Here is a 14,708-nt window from a genome sequence, read left to right on the forward strand (position 1 = left end):
AGGCTTCACTTCTTCAAAAATTGTCGCTAAATGGGAGTTTTAGTAAAGTACATCATATTTTTTTTTCCCCGATCCCTGTAAAACAGAAATAAAAATTGAATTAATAAGTGCATTACTGTGAAAGAAAAAGTAGTTCGTAGTAATAAGAAAGAAAGTAATAAGTAATAAAGAAAGAAAATAATAAGAAAGAAAAAATAATAATAAGAAAGTAATAAGAAAGAAAAGTAATTCGTGTTGGATCTTACCTTTTACTACCTTTGGTATTTTAAGGTTACCTGTTTATTTGTATACATGAGATATCCATTCTGAAAGGTGCTATTTTAAATCTGGAGGTGAGGGGCCTCCTCGTGTTGTATCGCATAGAAGATAAAAATAAAAAACATTAATTAATAAAGACAATAGACAATTACACAGATTACACAATTACAGACAATTACACAATTACACAGATAATATAGACAATTTATTACTACATTCAACAACAAGTACGTCATAGTAATTGACTGTGAAATTTATATATTGGGTACTGTTGTAAGTTTATCATAAATTAATTTTTTGGCCGCCAGCAGATTTACCACTGTAAAACATGAAATAAATTTATTTATTTGTTACTTTTGGTCTGTTTTATATGAATCCCAGCACACCAACCACAAATCTCCATTTCGCCTTCTTGTTCACATAAGAAGTTACGTCTGTTAATTTCAACTGAAAAATCGTTAAAGTTAAGTGTCCAAATTTGCTATTACAACTGCTTTCAGCTTGTTACAAAGCAAAATGTGTCAATATTCAAGATAACAATTCGAAAATACCTCTTAAAAATAATGAGATAACTAAACTTATGCTGTTGTTCAAGAAAGATTCAGTACTGTTAAATTCCAGTACATGTGTTCTCCGGTGGAAAATTAGAGAAAATGAAGATGTGTCGCTTTTTATTGTGATAAACAATATCTTGGGAAAACGTAAAGCAAAAAAATCAAGAACATTCTTTTTTTGAGTAGTGCCTCTATTCAAACAAAGCGGTTTTGTAGCAAATTTCGAAAAAAAAAGAGTTCTCTTTTTTTTGTTTAAATTTCTTTATTACTTTACATGTTTTAAAATTGCTCGTTATTTTCATCGTTCACTACATTTAAGTAAATCTGAAATTTATTTCTGATATTCATAATTTTGATAGCTATATGTACCTAATATGGAAAATGAAAACGATTATTTTAAATAATAATTAACTAAAATACTTACGCATACTTATCGCTACTCCTTTAATTCCATAAGGAAAACAAATTGAGTAAAAAAAAACTCAAACTAATTCCAATGAAAAAAAAAAGCGAAAAGGTCAAAATATTTACATTTATCATGAAAACTCAATGTTACTTCTGAACAAATAAAACATCCATTTGTGGAGGACATAGTTGACATTGCAAAATTATGTCTGTTTTATCACAATACTTTTCAATAACTCATTTACTACTGGCTATTGCGAGATATAAAATCGTCTTTTTTTTAAAAATGAAATCCCGATTTCTTAATCTTACTATTCTTTAGAAGAACTTTTCTTTTTCAAAACATTCTCTAATTTTAATGGGGAATTTTTATATTTTATATGATCCTCCCGCTTATGATGTCACGTCTAATTGATTTACTGTGAAGGGTTTCGTTCGTAGTTCAAATCAGTAAGGCCTCGTTGGTAACATTTAGGTTTGTGAGAAATAGGAAACACAACATCTCAGGTTCTAAGGCCGTATTGCACTTTTATTTAAAAAAAGTAATTTTTTTTTAGATTAATTTTTATTAATATATTCTTGTTTGAGAGTTGTTTAGTTTATTTAAAAACAAATTTGATCCTTTTTTTCTCAACTTTATTCTTTACAAACCCTCCAACGTTTCGACCCTCAGGTCATTCTCAAGGATACCTTCATTTTGATGTCATTTTATTTTTTAAAATCTTAAAAAAAATCTTTTAAAAAAATAGGTTCTGTTTTAAGGTTGCAAATGTAATTGAAAGAAAGAAGAGAATTGAATTATAAAAGTTTTAAATTTAAGAAGGAATTATATAGAAAAAGTTATATGGGACAAGGGCAATTAGCCTGCATTTTTAAGATTTTAAAAAAGAAAATGACATCAAAATGAAGGTATCCTTGAGAATGACCTGAGGGTCGAAACGTTGGAAGGTTTGTAGAGAATAAAGTTGAGAAAAAAGGATCAAATTTGTTTTTAAGTAATTTTTTTTTTTTCATTTGGAGGTCGAATAAGCAATATAGAAACATAATATATTCATAATTGTATGAATGGGGCTATACAATTTTCAAGCTTAAGTTAGTAAATATAAAAATTTTAATGTTATAATAACAAATATTGATTAATAATCAATATTAACAAAATATTTTATTTTAATACTAGTTTTCGAGGGAAAAAAAAATCAAATTAACTTGTACTGTTGACTTTAAAAACAGTACTGTGCATTTATAATGGTGCATACGGTGCATTTATAACATTACAGTTGTTTATAATGGATAAATTGAAGGGGTAAATGAATGAAGCTAAGTAACATTTTTTGATTTTTTGAATCTTTAGTGTGGATGAAGGAAGTAGGTGCCTACCTAGCTAGTGTGAGGTACTCTAATATCAAAATTCAATTAATAACTAAGATACATAGATATAAAAGGGGTTATGTACAATTCAAAACATAACAAGCTCCATAAACAAAAAATTGATCTTTGTTTACTTAAAATTTACTATTTGTAACATAACCCCTGTAATTATATTGAGAGAAATAAATGTAAGCCTCTCGAGGCAGTGTCTAGACTGCGTTTTAAACTTGGATCATGTTAACACCATAGTACAAGAGACGGGAAGAAAAAAAGCCAGTTATTTCACCCCAATTTTTTATTATTTTAATGAAGACTAGTTATAATTAAGGCAGCTGTTACGGCTCTAAACGTTAAAAAACATTAATTTTTCCTTCGGAGCTCTATATCTTAAAAACTATCAACAACACTAGAAAATCTAAAAGAACATTATTTAAAGAAGAGTAAATTAATAAAGCTACTTACGTACAATAGTTCTCGAGATATAGCTTTTTAAAAAGCAGTATTTCTTAAAAATGTACTAAAAGATTAGTAGTTAGTTAATTTATTTTGAGAAATCTATATCTCAGGAACTATGTGACATATAGATGTCTATTAGCAATCAAATCAAAGCTGGTTTAACACATTATAAAGTAGTTTATGACCTTTCGTAGGTATAGTGGTTTTCATGTTAGTTATTTATAGTTATTCGGACGATAAGTTTGATTTATGAAAAACTTCATTTCAGAAACCATTGGACATACACATCTCCGCCAGCACTCAAATTAAAGCTAGTTAAATTTACTACAAAATAGTTAATTATGTTTATCTTTGTAGGAGTAGTAGTTTTTATGATATTTGACAAAATAAATTCACAAAATGTTAATTTATAGTTGTTCGTATAACATGTTGTATTTTTGAAAAAATATGTATCTAGATTCATAAGATGTACATATGTCTGCCAGCATTTAAAATAAAGGAAATTTAACTTACTACAAAGTAGTTCATGACACTTATCTTCGTAGGGGCAGTAGTTTTTATGATATTCACATATGAATATACATTTGGCAAATGAAAATTTGCCCGAACAACTATAAATCAATTTATTTTAACAAATATCATGTAAACTACTACTCCTACGACGATAAACGCAATGAACTACTTTATAGCCCATTAAACTAGCTTTAATTTGAGTGCTAATAGACACTTGTACGTCAAATATTTTTTAAGATATAGATTTTTCAAAATAAATTCACTAACTACTGATCTTCCAGTACGCTCTGTACAACATTTTTATGAAATGTTGCTTTTTAAAATGCTATATATCGAGAACTATTAAACGTAAATTGCCCTATGAGGGCTTACAGTTTAGCAAATTTACTCTACTTTTAATGATGTTCTCTTAGATTTTCTAGTGTTGTTGGCAATTTTAAGGCATAGAGCTTCGAATGAAAAATTAATTAATTTTAACTTTTTGAAACAGCCGCCATTTTTTATTCCCCCTACGTATACTTGGCAGACTCATCAATTTTGAATAGTAATTATACATAGTTTTTATTAGAGTAATAAAAAATTGGAGTGGAATAACTGCCTTTTTTCCCCTCTTGGACTCTTGTACTTGCATGATCCCATTGAGTGGCATGAAATCACGATGTCTACAGCTGCGTCGTGTACCAGTGTTTTCCTGCGTCTAGGCAATAGATTGTCTTAAATTATATATTTATTTTTCTAAATTTTTTTTTTGTACATGAAGAATACTATCTATAACTAGCATGGATTGGGAACTAATAAAATTAAACAATAATACATACACGGCACAATTAGACAGTGGAGGGGGGGCAGGGTTGGCATGTGGGTTATAATGTTTACATCTATTAAGCTATGTTATGTTTATAAACAACTATCGTTCATAACTCTTCTTCATTTTATCCAATTTCTACATTAATAGAGCCGTTAGAAAACTGAATGTCTGTTCTTTTAATTCACATTAAGTACGTGGATTTTTTCTTTCAAAATATTTTCTTTCCCCATGGGAAGGCTTAAAGATATTGAAATCCCCAAAATCTCAAGTATAAAAAAAGTTATTAACAAAATTAAGAGTTTTTGGTTTGTAGCTCAGAAAGTATACGCTTTCTTCACAATTATTGTACGCCAATCGGTCCGTCCCTTTCCGAAGAGTAAGAAAAAATATCACTGATTCCATTAGGTTTATTATACATACAAGAGTTCATAACTCCTCTGCAGTTTATCCTAATCCCTATGCTAATAGAACCGTTGGAAAGATGAATGTCTGCTTTTTGAATCTATCTTTGTTGAGATGCTAAAAAGGAATGTCATCGCATATATTGGTTCAATTTATGTTACCAAATCATAATAATATAGTATAATTATATGTTTAATTTAACTAAATACAATAATATAAATCAAACTATCAATTATGTTCATTAAATCTATATAAATTCTCAAATATAGCAATAGCGAAGCATTGCCGGGTCAGCACTTGGATGGGTGACCTATGAGTTTTCATTCATACCAGTCCATGTTCATCACCCTCTCTCACTCCTCCTGGGTTTGAGAGGCCCGTTAGCCTGCTGGCGGCAACTCACAGACAGGGTGTAGGACTGATTGCCCCACCGGGACCACAGCACGCAGTCAAAGTTTAAGGTCTATGGCGTTAACAGAAAAAAAACATATACAAGACAAAACTGTTATATGGTAACTTGATGTTATTGTATTCGATACATCATGACGACAAAGGCAAAAAATAAATCGGAAAATAAAATTAAGAAATAAATACTCGAAAGTACAAGGAAATTTTTCGGGGTCTAATGTTGCAAGATTTAGTCTAATTTGCAATTTAGTGCTTCCGTCGCTAATCAGTTATCCTACTGGTAAAATTGCATATCTTGTTATTTCTCATCCATTACTATTTTATGAATGGAAGGAGGATTTTCGAACCATCAATATTGATTTACTTAAAATCTAGAAGTATATTTTGGATACTCGGTGAATTTATCGGATTATTCCAGTTGTCTGAAACACCACGTACGAAAAATAACAGTGTTTTTTTTCACAGGTTTTAGCAGCTGATTTTTAAATTATAAATTAGCTAATAAATAACAACTACAAGTCAAACTCTCAAGTACAAAAGTTGTTTGTAACTTTTTTAAAAATCGATTAGAGCAACAATTTTATTTTAAATATAATGAATCAAAATTTTTGTTTTAATGGTTAAATATTTTCAGTAGTTTCCATTTTAGCAGCAAATCTGAATTCTATGATGAATAAACACCTAACAAAAGAAAAACTCTTGGTTCCCTTTTTAAATCATTCAATTAAATTCTCATTACAAACAATTTCTATTTAAATATTCAACATTTGAATGCTTTCGCGCGGAAATGGCTGTTTGGCTCACCTTGCGTAAGTGTAAACTTTATTAAACTTATAAATATTAAACTGAAAAATCTATTGACTATTCATTTAATCAAGTTGGTATAGGAACATGTCCTCCAAAACCAATATGACAAGGCTTCGAATATCTTAGGATTTGTTAGGTTTTAACGTGACCTTCTATTCTCTTCTCAATGCCAAAACAACCTAACATAATATCTGACATTACTAACTATATATACATAATATATAATCAATAATAAATTGATTCATATCGAAATTAGTAATTAGCTAATAACGCCTTATCTCTGCAACTATAATTTATACACAATGTTTTCATAAATTTGGACTTGTTTCTTTTTACTATTAGAGGGCAATTATTTGTTTTATTTAAGTGCACCAATATCATTATTTTTTGTTATTAGTTTTACTTTCCTCTTTTATTAAGAAGCATTATTCTTATCTATTTATTTTATTTTATTTTTTTCTTTTAATAATAACATTGTATATAGTTAGGGGTGTCTTTTGTACGAGACTATACCCCCCATAATCAACTGTTAAAATATATATATATAACGGTTATATCAACCATGTAAGGCCCACCAGGCCGATCTGGTATAAAATAAAGTATATAAATTTGGAGATACGCCACTTTGTACTGACTATATTACATTTTAATAACGGGTGATTCTGCCTGGAGTCATTGGGTATTCTGCCCTACTATAAACATTTATTATTTAAAATTATTTGATACGTCTATGTTCTATAATTTGGAACGGACTAGTGCCAGCGAAGATCCTGTCGCGGCTTGACAAACGGACCTCCCGTCGACTGGAAGGACCCTTATTTATAATTCCAGGCTAGACTGTTTCGAAAGGGCGGTCCAGCTATATATAATTAATTATATATATATATACTAGACAAACTTAGAGGAAAAAAACAAACACAAATAAACATAGATGACCGGAAATGCTGTCTCATTTAACGTTTTAATTTTAGTACACCCCAAGCAGAGCTGGACTATGGCGTCTGGACTTAAATATTTCTGAAACATCAAAGGACGTCAACCTATTATATTGTATGTAGGAAATATAATTAAAGACTATTGATAAAAATGAAAAACTATACCGCTATAAATCATGGAGGTTTAAGAGTTCAATACTACTTAAGGAAATTTTTTTTTTTTTGCATAACGGCTATAAAAAAAGGTGATTTGTTCAAGAATACGCTAAACCACCAAATTTGTTTTCAATTAAGGATACACACTGATTCGACTCCGGAGGACATCGCAAGACCTGAATTAGAAAAAAAAATTTAAGGTACGAAAAAATCGAATAAAATCGGTATTATTCTAAATGGGAATATTTGTTGAAGTTAAATAAGAGAGCAGAAACAATAATATTAATTATGAGTTTAATAATAATACAATAATGTTAATAGTGAGTTTAATACTGATACAATAATGTTTATAGCGAGTTTAACAATAATACAATAATGTTAATAGTGAGTTTAATAATAATACAATAATGTTAATAGTGAGTTTAGAGAGAGAGAGAGAGAGAAATTTATTTATTCATGCCGCCCAAATACATCGGGTTGGCACATTACACAGGATACTGATCAATCAGTGATCGGACATATATAAATTACATATTTTTATATGATATAATATAATAGAAAGATAACAATTTTTTTTTAATACAATAATGTTAATAGTGAGTTTAATGACGTGTTAATAGTTGACCGTAGATTAATATATGGAGAAGTTGATCAGGTATTGCAGTAAGTAAATAAAAAAAAAAAACTATTTTTGCGCCGACGTTTCGACCTGAATTTCAGGTCTTTATCAAGGAGCTCAGGCAGATTCTCAGCAGATTCAGTTCTGACAGCGAATTCTTCAACTCAAAACTCTTCTTCTCTTCCGACTTCTTCTTTTATAAATGATTCTCCAGCTCAGACTTCTACATCTTCCATCTTACCAGTATCTTTTCTAAATGTCTACTCTAGTTCTATCTAATTTAACTATCTCGTTCCTTAAATCATCTTTTCTCAATTTCAAATCTCAAATAGATTCTCTTTGTTCTCTCCATAAACGCTTAGCTCACAATTTAGAACAATGGTTTTTTTGGTGAAATCCGGTCCAACTCCCTTTTTCCCAAATCTATGAACAACTCTCTTAAACATACTACTATATCAGTCAGAACCTTTGCCTGAGCTCACTGCTGTAGAACTGAAATTCAGGTCGAAACGTAAATAGATTTTTGTTTATTTGCTGACTCCCCTCCCCCCCCCCGAACCACTTCTCCACAAACTATAACATAACCATAATGTTATTTTTCTATTTTCTATTTGCTCTGTAATTTGTTTGATTCGTTATGGTAGTTATCAACAAACAAAAATGTTCTTAGCCCTCTAAGCTCTAACGAAATGTTTGTCTAATAAAATATTTTTATAAAGTTCTTTCACTGACAGCACCCACGTCCATCTTCTTCCCAAATAATGTTAATAGTTTTCTTTCCATTTGTAGTCTTAAATCATATAAATAAGTTTTTTTCTTGGAGTATATATTTGCAAGCTACATCAGTTTTGAAAAACAGTATATCGTATTTTTTGAGAAATTTTTAAAGGAATCGTTTTTAGTACTCACACTTACTTCACCAAATTATTAAGTTGTACTTATTCGGCGAATGATTTAAGCCTGTTTTCTGGTATTTTAATTTTTTCGCTAGGATGCACAGCATAGGGGTTATAAGCAAAAAACCTAAACAAGTGCCGAAATTTCGATTTCTTTTAGCGGTTTAAAGTTGTCTCGAGTTTGATCCTGTTATTATTTTTTTTTTTACAGCTTCCACCCATAAATCCAAGTAAAAAAATAAAAGCTTTTTCACACCTCTTTTTACGACATAAATTTACACTTTTGATTAGCCAAGAGACGTTGTTTGTAAGTACAAGTGTGTATCATCAGAACACAGAATCATTGAACGTCATTGTTCACTAAATTTTTTTTATTTTTAAAAAGAAATTTATTCCATTTTTATAAATTTGGGCCTCAACAATTTCTAATCCACTTACTATTACAATACCAATAATTATAAAATAAAATAATTTTACAAACCGATGTAATCATATGAGTAAAGGAATATTGAATTTTATCAAAAGATCGTTCGAGGAAAGTTTATATAAGATAAACATAAAAATTAGATTAGCAGTATGACAAATAGACAAATAGAATGAAAAATATACCAAATAGCATTGAGTTACAAAACAAAAATTATTATCAATAAAGCATTTACCTGAACGGAAGGAAATGACAAATAATTAATAACGTGATTAGTAGCTGTCATTATATGTCTCTGTTACATAAATATATGATGACGCATCGGCTGAACTCTTCAAGTGGGAATTGAGGATTCATGTATTGGCTAATTTTTGCATACAAGTTTTAATTTAAATTGAATTACCACTGATGCGGCGAGAGGTATGCGCTGGGATCTTATGAGCTCTGCTCTACCCCTCACTAGAGTGGGCTCAGGGATCCTCAGGTCGATTGTGTAAATATTGTATATAGGAGAGTAAATGTGACTATAGATTATTTTATTTTATTTATTTATTTTTCATGCACATAGTTTGATTATTTTCATTTTCTATGTCCTTCTATTTGTATGTATTTTAAGAGAAATTTTATTTATTTATTTTTCATTCTTATTATATTTTATGTCAGAATATAACACAAATAAGTTGAAATAACTTATTTAATAGTGCCAATGTTTCGGCCAGAATTTCTAGCCTTCATCAGGGCTGGTAGTAGGAAATCGCAAAGTAAAGTGACTTGGCTTGGATTTGCTGAGCAACTTGTATGGCCTTTCCTTCCAAAACTTCATGTCATTGTTTACTTCTAAGTCTTGATTAAAGTAATTTATTACAATATGAATAAATTGAATGAAAAGTGAAAGTTGTATGAAAGTTTGGCTAGTTTGGCTGGATCTTCTAACTTGTAAGGAAGAGAATCAAGATGAGCTAATTGACAACTGTCATTACATTATTATTGTTGTCATCCATTACTCCATTTGTTAGAACACATTCAAAACAATACTAACACAATCAGAACTCAAACTACGTGGAAGTAACCTAACATGATAACAAACAAAATGGTGCCGAGCTCAGCTGGTCTGTTGCGTGACGTCATTCTCTATTTAACAGACCTAGTAACAGACTCTCAACCATGCTATAAGTTGTTGTTGTTGATTGTTGCTTAAAGGCATAAAACCCTCTGGTCATCAACGACTATGGCATGATAAAAGTAAAAAAAAAGAGTGAGGAGAGTATGGCCTATTCTCAAGCGGGCCAGAGCAACCTCCTCACTGCGGATGTTGCGGTAAGATGTTGACCATGGTTTTACTGATCGTTTTATTTCTTTTAATTTACTCGGAGGGCTTTCATACCACTTGGCCTGCCATTTTTCTAATATTTGTAATTTAAGGGGTGTACTGAGTTCTGATGGGGTAAGAACGGCAGTACCTCGGCCAGGAAGCGTGAGTGCCTCTCTGGCAGCTTTGTCTGCGAGCTCGTTACCAGCAATGATGTTCGGGGTACATGTTTCTCAAAATTTTTAGAAAGCTCAACGAATCTGAGATTATTACTATAGTCTTCTGAGTTATTGAAAAGAAAAAATGAAGGGCTGATGCTATCGCGTGGAGTTCGGCGGTGTATACTGAGCATAACTTATGTAATTTAAACTTGTGGGTTGAATCGTGAGTGACGAAAGATGAGGCGGTCGAGCGTTCGGATTTGGAACCATCAGTGTATATTAAAAAATAATCCGGAATATTTTCTAGAAGACGCGACAACCGTTCTTTATACTTGACAGATGTGGTCTTATTTTTGTGCATAAGTGACATATAGCATGCTATATGTTATATCGTTTTAACATGCTAATAGAAGTAAATATTTCTCCATTTTACGTTTTTCCGTTAAAGTTTTTGCTTTAACATGCTAAACTAAATATCATCAATACCCCTTTTATATTCAACCTCTGGAGGCCACCAGAGTTGCTGCCGTGTACTAAGATGGGAGCGTAAAGATTCATTTCTGGAGACTGCCGAGAAATAAGTATTAACTGCCCCAGGCGGGAATCAACCCCAGGTTCCGAATCGGGTGCTCTGGAATTCAGGCACAAACCCGCACAGCTGTCACCTCCCTTCACACTGGCCTTAGAAAACTTCGAATCCTTTGATCTTCTTTAAGCATACTCCCCTTGCTCTTTCTTGGTCTACCGTTTGATGCCTGTGGTATCTTTGTTTATTTTTCCTGTCCATCTGGTTTTTGACCTCTCTTGGGATCTTGCCGACTTGAATTGTTTCCTATACAATTGAGTATTATTAGGTAAGGTATTTATTAATCACCAGATAAAACACTAACAACATTTATTTCATTGGTAATAAACGATACTTATCTCTTGACGTTCGCATTTCATTTGAAGCCAAGTTTTCATAAAAATAGGGTAAGTGCACCAGTAATTGACAGATATACATTCATTTTTAAATGTTGAAAGCTAAACACCCAACTTACAACTAGTACTAATTTTGAAAGGATCGTTGGTACCAAACGTTTAACACCTATTCGACAGAATCACGAAAATTCGTCAATTCGCAATCACCAATAGCCAAATGACAGAAAACTCGTCATTTGTATATTACAGAAAATAATTGATTTAAAATAAATTAAATTCTATTTTTTACCACACAGATATAATTCCAATAAATAAATGATTACAGCTTCAGTTGTGTCGTATAGCGGTTAAAACGTAAACAAAAACCTTAAAATAAATATAGTAAAGTTTTTGCAAATAAATCCTTTGGAAGTTAGTTGTAGTAGTACAAATAATTATTTATATTTAAAGTAAACCGAAACATTTTAAAAAGAATTTGATTCAAAGTTTAAGCTCGTGGGTGTTCCGATATTTATTTCAGCTGCATTATTGTTAATTTTCTGAAGCAATTTAAATAAAATAAAATAATTAAAAATAAGTTTAAAATGGATTGCAAACAAAAAAAATATTTGCAGACAATTTATCTGATTATAGATGTAGAGATAACTTAGGCCTTTCGTTCACTGGGAGCAAAAAGCTGAAGCAACGAATTTGTGCGAATGCCCATCGTCCATTGCCTCATTGTTCGTCCGAATTCGTTGTAGAAGAGATGACTCTTTGGAACGGTTTTTCTGATAAAGAATTTTTCGCTTTAGAATTATCATCTATTAGGCGAATTTCCTCATTCGTGACATGATCTTCAAATCGACCATGACCACCACTTCTTCTATTTTCGAATCAGAAATGACAAATTTCGATACATTGGTGACAACATTACTTCAATCTCAAGGAACATTACCTTTCATACTGGGACATGTTTCGAACAGTACTATTCGCTGAAGAAACGTTTATTAATAATAATATTTTAAATTAATTATTTATAAAAATAAAGAATCAAAAATAATATACTTCATCTAATAAAAAAGAGAATAATAACTTCATGTTTTCAGCAATTTATTTAAAATTGTTTGTGAATTTAATTTTTTAAATAATATATAAAGAAAAAACGTAAATAGAAAGACATATTTTTTTTATATCATTTTCCAATATTTCACTGTAAAATATATGGTTTTTTAACAAGTAATCTTGTTTTTATAATGACCATATCATTTCTACAGATGCTGTATGATAAAATTACCGGACGAATCTATGTTAATATTTAAAAACAAAGGTTGACCTGATAAATATAGGTACATGCCAATAACTAATGCACTTATCCTAAGTCATAGAAAGATGAATATTCAGTGTTAATTGGGTTTTGGTATATTTAATAATATTTCATAAAATAAGACTGAGTTGGCCAAATGCATTGGGTTGCTACAATACACAGCATACCAATCAATCCATGATAGGACATATATACTTTACATATATTTACATGATATCACAAAAAAATAAAGAAAACATTTTTTCCCTCTACAGTTTCCTTTTACAATCACTACTAGTCTATACACTAAACACAAATATTTTAATTTCTTCCATTTTACAATTTTATTTCATTTAACTCAATTTAAAAATTTACTCTCCGTAATTCACTCTCTCAGATCCTCTCTAACAATAAGTATAAAATATGTTGATTGTGGTGTTACCAACGTCGTGATTTAATTTTTGTCATACTTGACATCTGGTTGAAACAAACTCTTTCCAAACAAATTCTCTTATATTTTCAAATAATATAAGAGATTAAAAGAATATTTATACAATATTCTGTTATAAACACGGGAATCTGAAGTACTTGTGTTTGGTATAGAGGTATTAGAAAATTGTACAAATAAAATTATTTTCATTTTTATTGTTAAAGATTTATTGAAAAATCTTTAGTAGTAATAATAATAATAATATCAATTATATTTATGATATCCCTCGCCAGTCTTGAAGCCTAGTTTTCCTTCTTCAACTAGTTTCAGTTGCGATTTCAGTGGTGCGAAGACGGGGTTGCCGGGATGCAGGTCTCTCCAAACTGATACAACATATATTATATAGTTTATAAGGTTATATAGTTTGAAAGAAAATAATTGTAATTGGCTGGTATATATAAATAAAACAAAAAAATAAAATGTTCATCGAGTAATTTATACAAACTTTGTTTTCTGTTCAAACTTGTTATAGTACAAGAGCCCAAGAGGAGAAAAAAGACAGTTATCTCACCCCAATTTTTCATTACTTTAAAGAAAACTATGTATAATTAATAGTCAAAATTGATGAGTCTGCCAAGTATAGGTAGGGGGAATAAAAAATGGCGCCTGTTTCAAAGCGATAAAAAAAAACTAATTTTTTATTCGGAGCTCTATATCTTAAAAAGTAAAAACAACGCAAGAAAACCTAAGAGAACGTAATTTAAAAAAGATTAAATTTGCTAAAATATGAGCCTAATAGAGTTATTTATAGTTTATTAGAGTTATAGTTTTCGAGATATAGATTTTTAAAAAGCAACATTTCATAAAAATGTTGTATGGGGCGTACTGAAAGATCAGTAGTTAGTGAATTTATTTTGAAAACTTTATGTCTCAAAAACCATTTGACGTTCAGATGTCTATTAGCACTCAAATTAAAGCTAGTTTAATCAGCTATAAAGTAGTTCATGATGTTTATCTTCGTAGAAGTTATAGTTTACATGAAATTTGCTAAAATAAATTGATTTATAGTTGTTGACAAATTTTGATTTGCCAAATTCATATTCATATGTGAATATCATAAAAACTACTACCATACGATTACCATTTATCTCATACAGGATTTATATAATACATAAATGCGAGTGAGGGGCTTGAAACATTATATAAAATATACTTGTGTATATGTTTGAACGTGCATATGAAATCTTCAAACTCAAGTTAAACGCATTATGGTCTAGATTCCTCAAAGTACTAAGTGGGTGTAAACATTTTAATTAAACTATGTAATGTGATGAATAAACGTATCTGACTGTGGCTTGGTTCTAAAAAAGGATTTCAATTTTTTTTTCTTCTAATTTTCTGTTATTTATATCCAAAGTATCCATTTTAGTAAATTTTTAATTCTGAAAAAGTGTAATTTAAAAGTAAAATTAGAAGTCGAATTTCTATCATATCAGCCAATATTATTGATTGGGTTTTCTGATTCATTTCTAGAACATAGACACAGTTATTATTTATCAGGAATCAATTGCTAACAGTAAATTTAAAATTATT

At 30.1% G+C, this 14,708-nt stretch overlaps 1 protein-coding gene across 1 annotated transcript in view; it reads right to left on the reverse strand.

Moving 5' to 3' along the window:
* Positions 1-13,310: 13,310 nt before the first annotated feature.
* LOC106677832 (hydroxyacyl-coenzyme A dehydrogenase, mitochondrial) overlaps positions 13,311-14,708 on the reverse strand; it is a 28,959-nt gene continuing 27,561 nt past the window's right edge. Inside the window, exon 7 of the mRNA XM_014415975.2 lies at positions 13,311-13,498. Coding sequence (XP_014271461.1) covers positions 13,380-13,498 — 119 coding nt within the window. The 3' untranslated portion in view covers positions 13,311-13,379. The remainder of the gene's footprint in view (positions 13,499-14,708) is intronic.

Source organism: Halyomorpha halys, unplaced genomic scaffold (genome assembly GCF_000696795.3).
Source record: "Halyomorpha halys isolate HHAL.00 unplaced genomic scaffold, Hhal_1.1 Scaffold8.1, whole genome shotgun sequence".
In the NCBI taxonomy this organism is placed as follows: domain Eukaryota; kingdom Metazoa; phylum Arthropoda; class Insecta; order Hemiptera; family Pentatomidae; genus Halyomorpha; species Halyomorpha halys.